The sequence below is a fragment of the Nomascus leucogenys genome, chromosome 21 (genome assembly GCF_006542625.1).
Source record: "Nomascus leucogenys isolate Asia chromosome 21, Asia_NLE_v1, whole genome shotgun sequence".
NCBI lineage: Eukaryota > Metazoa > Chordata > Mammalia > Primates > Hylobatidae > Nomascus > Nomascus leucogenys.
The window spans coordinates 42,710,530-42,726,156 of record NC_044401.1 but is presented as its reverse complement, the minus strand read 5'-3'; the positions used below and the strand labels follow the sequence as shown (position 1 = coordinate 42,726,156).

General features: G+C 38.8%; 1 protein-coding gene across 2 annotated transcripts in view; it reads right to left on the bottom strand.

Moving 5' to 3' along the window:
• Window positions 1–15,627, bottom strand: part of CD86 (CD86 molecule) — a 131,595-nt gene that overhangs the window by 51,473 nt on the left and 64,495 nt on the right. Inside the window, exon 1 of one of the 2 annotated variants that reach the window (XM_003275516.3) lies at window positions 12,191–12,361. The exons of the other annotated variant lie outside the window; for it this stretch is intronic. Within the exon in view, the coding sequence (XP_003275564.2) occupies window positions 12,191–12,204 (14 nt within the window). The 5' untranslated portion in view covers window positions 12,205–12,361. Of the gene's footprint in view, window positions 1–12,190; window positions 12,362–15,627 lie in introns of those variants that run through there. 2 annotated transcript variants of the gene reach the window in all.

Sequence of the window (15,627 nt, the reverse complement as noted above, 5' to 3'; positions counted from 1 at the left end):
TTCATTGGTGGCCAGTTTTAGAGTCTTCGTCACCTCTTGTTTGGACGATTGATTACAACAGCCTTGTGGCTGGCTCCCTTCATTATCTTTCATGGAAAACAATTTGATTATGAAACTTCCTTCCTTTAAAGACCCACGCCTTACTCCTCATGAGTTAGTGGTCACACTTCTCAGCAAAACACACCAGGCCTTTCAAAGCGTGAATTCAATTTTTCTCTTCTGATTTTATCACCCAACCCCTAAAACTGCCTCCACAACCCATACAACAGTTTCACTTGAACCATTCACTATTCCGTGACCATCTTCCCCACCATCCCCCACCCCTAGAACCTTTGAAAACGTTTTGCCTTCTTTACCTTTGTGGAAGCTGTTTATTCTGCCTGGAATGTCTTCCCTGCTTTCTCTACTGCAATACTCTACTCTTCCTTACAGATCTAGATCATGCCACAGTTGGAGCCTGAACCCTTCCCTCTTTTTTCACCGTATCTTTATCTTCCTTAGTCCCTCTTCACACTATTTATTTTTCCATTATAACAGTTTCCTCATCGTGTTAAAAATCCACTACTCATACAGCTGGCCTGCTCTGAATTCCGCAAGTTTGGGGAACGTGTTTCATTTCCCTTTGCACTCCTGGTACTTAGCATAGTAACAGGCCCAGAGTGGAGGCTCAGTTAAGTATCTATTTATTAAAGTCAATATCTATTAACTGATTACTATGAGCTATGCACTCTGCTAGAACTCTAAGGCACCCTAAGTATTTTAAATGCATTACTTCATTTAATCTTCACAATAAATATTTTTTAAAAATTTATAGGTGAGAAAACTGCCTTTCACAGGGTTTTGGCCAGCTGCCAAAGATCATACAGCTAGTGTGACCCTCAAGCTTTTAGCAGGATATAGAATTGAATCTGTTTTCATTTCTAGCTGACAACGCTATGTGACTGCTGTTAGAATGTTGGATAGATGTCAGTGTCCCTTTTTTGGACAGAATGCTGAGCAGCTGGGCACCTTTTCAGTAAGTTCTTAGCCTTCTCCCTGGTCATTTGTTTCTTCCTACTCTGAGCTATGCACTTGATATTTCTTCATTCACCCTCGTATTCCTTACCCTCAGAATGTGGAAACCATTCAACCTTCTAAGTGACAAAGAAACTGAGGCTCAAAGAAGGTAATAACCTGTCCAAAGTTCCTTTAATCATAGGAAATATTTTTCCTAAGGCCCCCAGAACTGAATGGTTCTTGATTGGGACCCTCAGCCAGTGCCTGAAGAGTGTGTAAAGGGATTACTCTGCCTGATTGTTTGAAAATAAAATTAGAAACATTTAAGGAGCTGGGTTTTGGCCTGTTTTTCTTTTTTTCTAACTTTTCCCCTGCAACCATGAACACTTAACAAGCCAGAGAGGTCTCCTGGAAACAGAATCTTGGGTCAGCCATAGAATGGACACATTAACTTTTCTACTGCCTGTCATCTAAACTCTCTGTTTCCTTCAAATTTACATGTCTGTATTGAGCCCCCAGTCAAGTTTCCCCCTCTCTCCCAATTCAATTTCTTCCAACACCCAGAGATCTTGGAGAGCAGAATGTAAATGGCCTTTTCGTTAGAATCTTATCTCTTCAAAGGAGTGGAATGGCTGGGTCCAGACTTGCAAATAACCTTCATTTCTGGACTCCCATTTCTCACCTTCCTTGATCCATAGGTTATTCCTTCTTCCTTGTTGGGGCCTCACTTTCCAGACCAAAGCTCTTAGACTCAAGCATCTGCAGCATCCAAGCAGCTCATATAAATGAGGCAGGCGGGTTGCATAGGAAGAAGAGAGCTTATACCCCATTGGAAGCTGGGCAGCCTCTGCCAGATTCACCAGTTGTTACCATGTGGGATTATTAGCACACTGTTACTAGATATTCTAATTCTCCAGAAGAGCTGGAAATCTAAACTTATGTGAATTCTCCAGATTTTTGAAATATTGGCAATTAATTATGATTAAGGTTTTTGTTTTGTTTGGTTGTTTTGATGACTCTCTGTCTATGGACCATTTTTAGTCCACCAGCTTTTACTTTTCAATCTCTGGCTTTTACCTTTATCGTATGGTTGCCAGAAATTGTTTTGGACGTGGCTCAACACAGCTCTCTCCAAGCTCAAATCTTTTCATCCACAAATGTTTCTTGCTGCTAGAAGTAATGTCTTCCTTCCCTGATCTGCCATAATATATAGCATGGTTGTTAATAGCTTGGCTCTGGAATCAGATTGGCATTTGGAATCCTGGTTCTGTTGTCAGCTATGTAACTAAGCGAGACTCAGTTTTCACTTATGGAAAATCAGGGATAATACTGCTTACCTCCTGCAGTTATGATGATTAAATGAGATCATATATGATACAATATAGTATGCCATAATTCCTGTCAGAGGCTAAGACATATTAGCTATGGTGATATCTCTTCCCATAGAAGTTTCTAAACAGGATTTCTGATTCATCTTCATCTTTCCAACATTAAATAAAACTTTATTGAATAAATTAATAGTCAAATAGTTTCAGCCCCCTACTTTCTAGCTCTAACTCACTACAACCTGGGTCCCAATATAATATTCCTAAAATATTCCATTTACAATTTTCTCACTCTCTCCTGAACCTCCGATGCACTAACAGAGGTCAGAGGTAAAACTGGTGATTTATACCAAACCAGCCCCTCCAGACATTGAGCTATTATGTAAATATTAGGATTTCACTGATAAGTTTGCCTTTCTGGCTCCTCTTGAAATACAAGACTTGGCTGTTCTGAACCACATCCTTATACACAGGACAACAGAGTGATGACCAGAAGCACTCCTCGAAATGGGGCCCGCCTGTGGGCGTACACAGCTTCTGCCATTCATACGTCATGGAGCTGTACATAAACCACAGGTCTGCATCACTCACTTCCGTCATCTGAGGATCTATGTTGGCCATTCGTGGTATAGGGGCTGTACCTCACTACTAGATTACTTTTCAACTTGATTTCATCCTGCTCGACAAAGCAATATAATTGTACTGAAGATCTGGCAATTTTAGTCAAAGAAATAACCCTATTTCCATAATCCCACCAGTCAGGAGGTAACTACTATGACTATTTTGAAGTATTTGTTTGCTGTCTTATTTTTATGCTTTTTTTTTTTCCCCTCTTGGGGCTCCCCCTTGCTCCAGCATCATCCCCACCTTAGAAGCAGCTACCCTTCGTTGTCCTGCTTTGTCAACCCTGTGTCACAACTGTCTGGTCTGGATGGTGGAGAGGCATGGTTTATGCCCTGCCTCAAAGGCTGCCTGTGAAACAACACTTTCCCTTCCCCTTTCTCTCTTGTTTGGTTGATTCATCTGTCCTTGGATGGTTTTGCATAAGCTGACTTTTTGGAGTTGTTGGGCAGCTCCTGATCCAAGATTAAAGAACATTACTTTGTTTGTTTTATAAACCAATACTTATGCCAAGATTTTTCTGTGCAAATATATTCTCAATTAAAACACCAGCTTCTCAATTCCTGATATAGAGCTTTCTTTCTAAAATTCTTCCTAGGCCAGGTGCGGTGGGTCACACCTATAATCCAGCACTTTAGAAGTCCGAAGTGGGCAGATCACTTGAGGTCAGGAGTTTGAGACCAGCCCCATGATGAAACTGTGTCTCTACTAAAAATACAAGAAAATTAGCTGGGTGTGGTGGCGTGTCCTGAACCCGGGAGGTGAAGGTTGCAGTGAACTGAGATTGCACTACTGCACTCCAGCCTAGGTGACAAAGTGAGTGAGACTCTGTCTTTAAAAAAAAAAAAAAAAAAAAATTCTTTCTATGTACTTACTTAGTTTTAGGAACCATTTACCAAAATAAAACACACATTCTGTGGATTATTTTCTTTATAATTCTGTATGTAGCCTCATGTTGTCTTCTTTCATTAAGGAGTCATTGTTAACTTCATTTGTAACTTACTTACCTATTCATCTACTTATTTAGGTTGATTCTTATTTTTCATTATATTAAATAATGTAATAAACATTTTGGTGCACAAATATGTTTCTGTAGCTCTTGTTATTTAACTAGCTAGATCTCTAGAGGTGAAATTATTAAAGCAAGATATATAAACATTTTTATAATTAAAAAATGGTAGTTTATATATCTTCTAGAATTAGAAGTGTAAGCTTGAATACAGTTCATGATTACTAATGAGCAAACAAATCTTTGTAAATGAAAAGCAAACTTAAAATATTTGAAGTCCAGAAAGTGAAAAAGCAGGTTTTCATAGACAACTTCATGAAAGCACTTACATGATTACTATTATAGAATATAATTTTATTTTAATGATTTTGGCATCCTACCTTACATAAAATTTATTTTAGGCGGCTTTGTTGCTTGACTTTCACCTGATTCAACTGCATTTGGCATACCCTTCTCTTATCTATAGTTAGGAGGTCTACTATAGCAACTTCTAGGTTATAGGTAAGAGTCCATCTGCTGGAAATCAATCATAAAAGGCAGAGCTAAAGAACTCTGACAATTAAAAATATAGGAAATAATAGATTTTAAAGCAAAGAATGCGAGTCCTAAAATATTTTATTTCCATAGGACTTCCTGTCCATTATAAATTATTATATTCCTCATGGCATTGGCAAGGGCTTAGTAGCCTCATCTTACAGAGGACACTGAAGTTCAGGAAGCTGATAGGTTTCCCAAAGTGATACCACTAATAAATAGAAGATGATTTATTAACTACTTATTATTTGATACCAACCAAACTAGCTCAAAACCCTGGCATTTATCTAAGACATCCTACTGCCTACAGACAAATAGGAAACAGCTACCTTCATGCTCCTGTGAAACGTCACACCCTGTTATAAAAAACTCTTATAAAAAATCACCTTTGATATATTTACCACAAAACTGAAATTCTTGAGAACAGAAATCATGTTTAGTCATACTCATCTTTGGTGTATTTTTAATGTTTAGCACAGTGCCTGGAACAAAGATGCTGAATGAACTGAAAAAAAATGTACTAAGAACATAGAGAAATTGGCAGTGCCCAGAATGGATGTCTGCTTGTACAACCATTTTTAAGACTCTTGATATATGTTGACATATTGCTTTCCAGAAATGTTCTCCCCATTCATATACCGACAATCAGTAGTATATGAAAGTATCCTCTTATTGCATACTTATTAGCATGATTACTCCCAAACCTCCCAAAATCCACATAAATTGTTAATTTGTAAAAGGAGAATATCTTGTGTTTGAACTGGCATTTCTTTAATATGTAGTGAAGATGAACATTTTTAGTTTTTTTTTTTACTTTTTGAACTTTTCATTTTTAAATAATTATTGATTCAAAAGAAGTTGAAAAAATGTACAGGGAAGTCCTGTGTACCTTCACCCAGCTTCCTTCAGTGGTAACATCTTGCACACACAGTTTGTGTTACGATTCACCCACTGAGGGACTTTTTTTCCCAGTTTTTTACTATTACGAATAAAGCTGGTATAAATATTCATATACTGATTTTTGCAGGAGCATAGGCTTTTATTTCTCTGGGATCAAAACCCAAGAATGCAGTTGCTGGGTCATATACTAAATGCATGTTTGGTTTTATAAGAAAACGGCCAAACTGTTTTCTAGAGTGGCTTGACCATTGTACATTCCTGACAAGCAATGTATGCATGATCCAGTTTCTCTGCATCCTGCCAGCATTTGGTGTTGTCATTATCTTTTATTATTTTAACCATTTTTATAGGTAGGTAGTGGTTTAATTTTTTCATAAAGGCAAATGATGTTGACTGTCTTATATGGTTGTTCACCATCTGTATATTTTCTTTGGGGAAATGTCTTTTTATATCTTTTGCCTATTTTTCTGATTGGATTGTTTGTTTTACTGTCTAATCTGATACAGGAAAATATCTCATTGGTGTTTGAATTGGCATTTCTTTAGTATTTGGTGAGAATGAGCTTTTTGTCATGTTTATTTCTTTTTAAAACAATTACTGAATAATTAACTGCATTAATTGCTTTTGTCATTTCATAATTGTGGGTTTCTATTTCTAAACAGACTTAAAGTATCAGCAATTTCATTTGTATTCATCACAGTACCTTAAACTATCAGGCTCTTGATAAAGATTTATTGTTTAGTTGGTTGAAAATAGTTGTAATATTGGGGTGATAATCTAGGTTGGCCTTGATTAATCTAGGTAGTTGAGTATTTTAGGTTTATCCAGTTTTACCATTTTCTGGCCTGTATTGACTAATTGGTTCACTTAACCAAATGTTCATTCCTTTTATTTTTACTTGATGTTTTAGTGCAAATCTGATTCATTTGAGGCCTAATAATATAGAGCTGTGACATTAGGGTTGTTTGGCTTATCGTATTCCTGCCACTACAGAAAGATTAATTTTGACTCAAAGCTTTCTAAGAAAATGTTTTAATATTTCTCTATTCCAATCTCCAATGGTTTATTTTATTTTATTTTTATTATTTTGTTTTTTTTTTTTTTGAGACGAAGTCTCGCTCTGTCACCCAGGCTGGAGTGCAGTGGCGCGATCTCGGCTCACTGCAAGCTCCGCCTCCCGGGTTCACGCCATTCTCCTGCCTCAGCCTCTCCGAGTAGCTGGGACTACAGGCGCCCGCCACCATGCCCGGCCAACTTTTTGTATTTTTAGTAGAGACAGAGTTTCACCGTGGTCTCGATCTCCTGACCTCGTGATCCGCCCGCCTCGGCCTCCCAAAGTGCTGGGATTACAAGCGTGAGCCACCGCGCCCGGCCGGGTTTTTTTCCCATTCTGTTTATTGATGTAAATTATAAATGATCCCTGAAATTCCTCTTGGGCTTGTTTTCTTCTTTATCTGACCACATTCACCAGAGGCTTTACCTCTGCGAAGCCTCAAATCTCAACTTGCCTCTGAACTGACAATACAGAATAGAATCTGTATGTGCACTCAAAATCCAACATGTAAAATGACTGCAAAAATTATTTTCTTCCAGAAATCCTTCCCAAACTAGTTTTGGGTGGGGAAAATAAAGTATTGGATTTTATTTTTGGTTAGCCTTTTTTTTTTTTAATTTAAATTAAAATTTTTTTAGGAATGGGAGTCTCGCTATGTTGCTCAGATTGGTCTTGAACGGAACTCCTCGCCTCAAGCCATCCTCCCACCTCAGCCTCCTGAGTCACTGGGATTACAAGCATGAGCCATTGACCTCAGCTCTGTTTAACCTTTAAAATGGAGGAAGGAAGAACTCCGGGTCTGGCTGGCTTGGCTCCAGATTATTTCCACGGACAGCAGAGGTGAGTTTACTCCAGTGAGGAGGTCTCATTTTATCAGCAGACTTTCTGCAGGAGACCATCTGTGCTGCCTCCATTTTCCGAGCTCTCCAAAGTCTACTGCCTCCACTCAACTGGGAGTGTTCTGCAAAGGTCACTGAGGGCCTCTGGACTGACATTTTCAGTCATTCTCCTACTTCGCCTTTCTGCAGAATTTGACCTGTGACTACACTCTGCTTTGTGAAATGTTTCTACTCTTAATTTAAGTGATATAATCCTGTTTTGGTTTCTTTCCCTCCTCCCTGATGCACTTATTCGCAACTTCTTTCTCTGGTTGCATGCACTCTCACCAAGTGTATTAGTTTGCTGGGGCTGTGGTAACAAAGTACCACAAACTGGGGTGGCTTAAACAACAAAAATTTATTTTTTTCTGGAAGCCAGGAGTCCAAACTTAGGGTTTCCACAGGGTTGGTTCTTTCTGAGGGTTGTGAGGAAAGAATCTGTTGCGAGCCTTTCTCCCTGGCTTCTATGTGGATGGCCGTCTTCTCCCTGTGTCTTCACACTGCTTTTCCGCTGTGTGTTTCCCCTCCTTACAATAAGCACAACAATTGTCTTGGATTAGGACCCACCCTAATGACCTCATTTAAATTTTATTATCTCTGTAAAGACCCTATCTCCAAATATGATCAAATCCTGAAGTCCTGGGAGTTAGGATTTCAACATATGAATTTTGAGAGAGCCACAATTCAACGCTTAACATGTAGTCACTACAATTACCTTTCATGTCACATCTCATGTGTTCAACATGGAAAGCTTGGTAAATATGCTCTTTCCATGAATGCATTCTCCTCTTTCTTGCATCCATCTCCCCACTCGATTTCTTTCTTTTTTTTTTTTGAGACGGAGTCTCACTGTGTCACCCAGGCTGGAGTGCAGTGGTGCCATCTCAGCTCACTGCAACCTCTGCTTCTCGGGTTCAAGCTATTCTCATGCCTCAGTCTCCCAAGTAGCTGGGACTACAGGCCCACTTGATTTCTATGACGCCACTTTTCTCCTGGGCTGCTCCAGTCTCTTTAGCCCCTCCTCAGTGTCTATCGTAGATTCTTCTTCCTCATCTCCCTCCTTAAATGTCAAGGTTTTCCAGGTTCTATCCTTGGCTTCCTCTCAATCCTCTATCCTCTCTGCTACTGAATTGACCCACAATGAGAATTTCAACTGTCAACCGTACTTATGCAGAAGACTCTTCATGTGCATTCCAGGCCATCCCTCTTTTTTGCACTTGCACCTAAATATCTACTTGTCTGCTTGGACATCTCCATCCAGCTGCTCCACAGGCACCTCAAACTCAACATGTTAGAGAAGGAATTCACCATGTCTTTTCTCTCTGCCTGGCGCAAACCCACTCTGCTTCCTATACCTTCCATTTTGTGAAGGACACCAGTATGCGCTTAGATCTCTCCTCCTCTCCCAGTGTCTACATCTGTCAAAAACCAAATTTGTCAGTTCTGGTGCTTAAATACCTCTTAAATGCATCATCTCCTCTCTGATCCCACCATAACTGCTCTGGTTTCATGCCCTCACCGTTTCTCCTTGGCTTACTCCAATTGTCTCCTAAATGATCTCCTTGTCACTCCAAATCAGTTTTCATTCTTCTGCCAGGGGATTTTTTTTAAAGTAAATTTTATCATGTCTCTATTTGTTTATGAGTCTTCAAACTTAGGCTGTTCCTTTAGGATGATCATAGCTGGATGCCTGGACTGTGGGCTCCTTGTTCTGGCCCCACCCAGCTTCATCCTCTATTATTACTCCCCATTAGGCATCTTCTCAAAGCTATACTTAAAATTCCCCCATGCACCTAGACCCCATTTGTCTATTTAATTACCCAGGCCTTGAGACTTTAAACCACATTAACCTCCCATGAAGCCCATAGCTGGTGGCCTACAAAAGCCCCAGTGTCTCTGAGTCATCTGCTCTCTCTTGCACTAGCTCTTTGCTCCAGGCTTCATTCCTGCTCCTAACTTGACTCTCAGTTTCCTTAACTTCACCTTTCTTTCTACCATTTGGCTTCCCACTGTGATCAGTCACTCCCTGGAGGCTGGCCTTGTCTTTGGGTACTGCTTGTTGTAGATCAGCTCCTCCATCCCAAAAGCACAACTTGGGGTTGTCCTGCCAGGCTCAGAGGATACTGAACATTTCTGCTGGAAAAAACCTTCCTCCGTTCTGTTCTTAGTAATGCCATTAAGTGGTTGTAGAATCTTGGACAAATCACTTTTCCTCTGTTTCTTAATCCAAACAGTAATAGTAATAAAAACTACTAACAATTCCTGAGTACTTAGCAGGATATGGATTATCTCATTAAAATCTCACAACTACTTTACAACATATTACCATACTCCCATTTTACAGACAAGAAACTGGGAATTACAATGGTTAAACAACTTGTCCAGAATCACATAGCTAGGAAGTTGGAGAACTGGTATTCAAACCCCAGCAGCCCGGCTTCAATGTGTGGCCACTTAGCCACTGCACTGTCCTCCCTCTCAATGTGCAACTCACCCTAGAGAGCCATGCAATCACTTCTGTAAAATAAGGGAAGAGTGCTCCAGCCTATTCTAAATATAAAATTCTATCAGAACATGCCTTTCAAGATCTAATGAGTTATGGGTAGAGTGGGTGTATTTTGAAGAGGATTCAAGAGAAGAAGAAAGATAAATGCAAAGGGCTAAAGCCCTAACTATGGAATCTCACAACTTATAAATTATCACGCATCACTAGATGGTTACTTCTCTGAGAAAAACCGGCTATTGTTTTGTTTTAATCTTAAATATTTAGCTTTATTTTTCTGCCTATAGATGGGATTCAAATTGAAAAGCACACCGTAGAAAATACAAACTACCTATATTTCTGATTAATATTGTTTGTATACATGTATCATGTATAAAAGTGATAGCACTGTTCGTTCTGCATTTTTCCCCTTTAACTAAACACATTATGAATTGTTCTACAATGGAATTTTAAATAATTACATGGTATTCCATTATGGATGTTCCATAATCAATCAATCCCTTGTTTTTAAACATGTAAATTGTTTCTAAGATTTTCCTTATTAGAAATAATAGCAAGAAAAATATCCATCACTAAAACTTTACAAACATGTATTATTATCTCTTAGAATACATTCCTAAAAGGTGAATTAAAGGGCATATACATTTTAAAGGCTTTTGATATGTATCACTTGATTATTGTCCAGAAAGATGATATCACCACTAGTGGGCAACTAGGGTACAAATAATCCTCCCTTCTTAGCAAGATAGAGGATTCTTGCTTGCTTGCTGTTTAAAACTTAATATTTATCTCTTTGATAGAGAAAAAATGATACTTCACTGTTGTTTTAATTTGCATTTATTTCATCTCTTATGAGAGCAAACATTGTTTAATGGCTATTACTGGTTCATGACCAACCTTCAGGCACTGTGAAACAAAAGGAATCTTAACAAGTTCGATATAGACAGCAGCCTATGGTTTTTTAGACCTCTGCAGACAGTGCTAGCATAATTAAGTAGTATCCCCTCTATGGTACCACAAAAATTATAAATTTTGAAATTCTTTTTTTCTTCATACAAGTATAACACTTCAAAATTCCACTGGAGCAAGGGAATCTTTACTGGAAAATTAAATTTTAATCTTCTGAAATAAAAGCAACAAAGCTTTTTCTCAAACCAGTAAGCACTGTGTAGATGAAAGTTACTTTGATTTTCAAAGAACAGTAATTATAAATACATAGTGACGGCCGGGTGCGCGGTGGCTCACGCCTGTAATCCCAGCACTTTGGGAGGCCAACGTGGGCAGATCACAAGGTCAAGAGATCGAGACCAGCCTGGCCAACATGGTGAAACCCCATCTCTACTAAAAATACAAAAATTAGCCGGGCGTGGTGGCGCGTGCCTGTAGTCCCAGCTACTCAGGAGACTGAGGAAGGAGAATCATTTGAATCCGAGAGGCGGAGGTTGCAGTGAGCTGAGATTGCGCCACTGCACTCCAGCTTGGCGACAGAGCGAGACTCTGTCTCAAAAATAAATAAATAAATAAATAAATAAATAAATACATAGTGACTGGCACCAGCTGCCACCATCCAAGAGAAGGGCAGGTGTGCCTCCTTCCAGGAAGTCTCCACAGCATGGAGAAACCTTCTGGCACACAGCGAAGCAGGCAGGAAAGATTTTAGCTCTACCCCTTATGAATAGTGTGAACTTGGGCAAGTTATTTAGCCTCTTTAAGCCACAGTTACCTCATCTGTCAAAAAGAATGATGATATCTTTCCAAAAGTCGTTGTGAAGAATAAAATTTAGTGAAATAACACTAGTAAAGTACCCAGCACATCATGCATGTTGAATACATGGTAACTAATTTAATCACCCTACCTCCTTCCACTACCCAACACTGCCCAGAATCTCCCATGGCCTGACTATGACATATTAACTGAGTTTTGCATTTTCTCCTTATACCTCTTTTTTCTCTTTCTTTTTCTTGATCTCTCTCCCGCTACCTCCTCTATCTCATTCCTCCACCCTCAGACCAAACTGACCCTGGTAGACAAAAACATATTCTCTGTTATTTGTCATTCTTATGCAGATATTTTTAAAATTCCTGATTTTTCGCTTAAAATCAATGACTGTAACATTCAGTATTTGAATAACGGATTTACAAAACCAAAATTAGGCACCTAAAAAAATATATATAACTACCACCAATGAACTACTTTGGGCATTGCAAATAATTCTTGCCTTCATGTGACAAAGATCTTTTGTAGAAAAAAAAACTTCTCCACTTAGGAACTAAGTGAAGGACACACATCAAATCACCATCTTCAACCTCAGCCTTTCACTGCAGTCACAACTCATAACTTCTCTGCAAAGAACAAGAATTATTACTCACCACTGGGGATCCATTTTGGCTGCTTCTGCTGTGACCTAATATCTGGAAATGACCCCACTCGTCCGTGCGTCTGTACTAGTCCCTGTTACAGCAGCAGAGAAGCAAGGGTTTCACCCTGTGCAAGCCTTCCTCGGCAATGACTGTATATCTACCCAGCTAACTTTCTTTAAGAGAAGCTGTTCCTCTTTTCTCTACAGATTTTGACCACACTTGGGAAGAAATTTAACCCTTTCCTTGCAGTTTAAATTAATTGACGTAGGTCTACATGTATTAAAAAATATACAATTCAGTAACTTGAGTTCCAGACATGATGTTAAGATGAGCCTGACCAAAAAAGTCTCCCCTCTTGAAATTCCCTCAAAAAAACTAGAAAATAAAATAATTAGAAAGAGAAAACAAATCACCGCAGCTACAAAATAGAACAAAGAGGCATTCTACAGATTTTGGTAAGATAATTAAAAGTGATTTATTGTGGATGTGGATTGGGAGTGAGTAGCCACCTAACCCTGCCGATTTCCGCAACCAAAGTGTGGAGAGTTTCACTGAGCTGGGGTGGGGGTGGGGGATGGGGAGATGTTCTGTGAGGACTGCATAACCAAGGAGGGCAAACAGAAGCTACTGCTTTTATTATTTCATTCCTACTATAGCCAAGGATTACATTGATGAAAGCGAATATTCTGAAACAGAAGTCTGAAAAAAAGGCAGCATTATAAAGTTAATAGATGTCCCTAAGAGACAAACATAGAATTAATCAAGCAGAAACCATACTAGAAGATATTTCCTCGTATGAATTAAAATGGGCATCATCTAGAAACTCAAACTGTTTAGTATATCAAAGCAAAAGTTATGAAAATCGATTCTCATCCAGGCAAATCATTGTGAACATTTTAAATTCCAAAGGCAAAGCTAAAAACAAAATGAAGACGTAGAATGACTACAGAGAAACAAAAAACAACTTGGCATCTTATTCAACCCTAAATGGCAAAAAATAACAGGACAATATCTGCAGAATTTTGAGTTAGCATTATCTACCTAGATAAGATGCCAGTTAAATGTCAAGTCAATAGAAATATGTCACCAAGCAGGCAAGAAAACAACTGCAACAGAAATACCACCACCAAGACAGCCTTCCTAAATAAATTATTTAAGGATATATTCCAGAATAATAAATGAATTAAAATAGAAAGCCTTAAAATGGAGAAGCCATGGCTGGAAACACCAGTGCTGAGCTTTAAAGCAAGTTAAACATGGAGAAATAAGACTAAATAATTATAAATTAGTTTAGACCCAAATGCTAAATAAGAAAAACTTATTAGAAATAGATTACATATATTATTTCAAGGAAGTTTAAAAATAACAGATGATATCACTGCTAACTAGAGCAAGGAAACAAAATCAACACAATTATTAATCTTCAAATAAGAAGATAGAACAATTATTATTTTATCAACTTTGATAATTTCATCTGGATTTGAGAATTTTAACAAATGAAGATAGCAATAATATAAAATAAGTTATCTATCTTCAAAATGATTGCAGAGCAGGAGTGCAAATAAAATAGTATTTATAACTACATGACACATCAGAAATAAGATGAGATAAAAAAATCCATGTAAACCTAATCTGTTATAAATATTAAATATTAAAGGTATGAGATGTCAGTTTTCAGTTTCTTGGTAGCAATGTACACACTCAAATTTCCATTTCTTGGTATCAATGCATACACTCAAATTTTTATTTAAGAGAGCATAAAAAAAAAGAGAGCATAAGCATTTTCTCTTATTATGATAAACTTTTTAGTAGTCATTAAATAGTACATTAATAGTACATCAAGTATACACTGTGAAAGCTGGCTGTAATGGCACATGCCTGTAATCCTGGCTACTCAGGAGGCTGAGGTGGGAAGACTGCTTGAACCCAGGAGTTTGAGACCATCCTGGGCAACATAATGAGACCTTATCTCATACACACACAAAAGGCATATATTGTAGTAAAATTATCTTCCTAATATCAGACAGTTTTAGCTTTTAGTATTTTTATATTACAATTTTCTAATTAATATATTTAGTATATATATTTAGGAGTTTTTAGTATTTATTAGTTATCCATTGCCGTATAACAAATTATCTCAAAATTTATTTCCTTAAAACAATAAATGTTTAGGGATTGATATCCAGAATATGTGATTAAAAAAACTCCTACAACTTTGCAGAAGAAACAACAAACAATTAAAAAGTAGGCAAAAGAATTGAACAGACATTTCTTCAAGGAAGATATACAAATGGCCAATACTCACATGAAAATGTGCTCAAAACCACTAGTCATTAGGGAAATGCAAATCAAAACCACAGGAACGTCAGTAAGATGGCAGAATAAGAAACCCCAGCCTGTGCTCCCTCCCACAGAGACACTAACTTAACTATACACAGACCAATTCCTTTTGTGAGAAATCCAGAAGCTGGCTAAGAGGCTACATCACACTAGGTGAGCAAAAAAACAACTGCACTGAAGCCGGTAGGAAAATTCATGGTATACCCTCACCATAGTCTGTCTTCTTGGCACAGTGCCACATGGTTAGGAGGAAATTCCCAGTTCTTGGCTTCTCCCTGAAGAAGAAATGAGAAGACTAGACCATATATCCAAAGTTCTGACTTTTTGGCCGGGCGCAGTGGCTCATGACTGTAATCCCAGCACTTTGGGAGGCCGAGGCAGGTGGATCACTTGAGGTCAGGAGTTTGAGATCAGCCCAGTCAACATGGTGAAACCCCATCTCTACTAAAAATACAAAAATTAGCCAGGCGTGCTGGCACATTCCTCCCAGCTACTTGGAAGGCCGAGGCAGGAGAACTGCTCGAACCCGGGAGGCGGAGGTTGCAGTGAGCCGAGATTGCGCCATTGCACTCCAGCCTGGGCGAAGAAACGACGTCTCAAAAAACAACAACAAAAAAACCCAAAGTTCTGACTTTCTTGGGGGCTGCCTGAGGGACTAGCCTCTGTCTTACCTGTCTTAGAGAGTTTATAGGACCCACCATACTCTAGATACCTGCGGGACACTGAGAACAAAAGAATACTGGGTGATACATTGCTGTCCTAGAGGGTTCTTGCTATAGCAGACACAGACTGATACAGTTCAGTGGCCTATCCCTAGGGGACATGGAAAAGAGTGAAGCATGCAACCAATATTCCTGCTTTTTGGGGAAATGGGAAGATGCCCATAGGATTGGTGTCTTTCTTGCCTGTCTTGAATCACTGGCATACTCTAGATGCCTGGGGCCCCATGAAAAGAAACCAAAGAGCTGAACAGCATGATGCTATTTCAGAGGACCTGTGGCACAGCAGAGGCCAATACAGCTCAGTGCCCTCTTCTTCAGGAGGGCAAGAGAAAAATAGAACATGTGTCCAGAATTCTGGCTTTTCAAGGGGCTGCCAAAGGGACT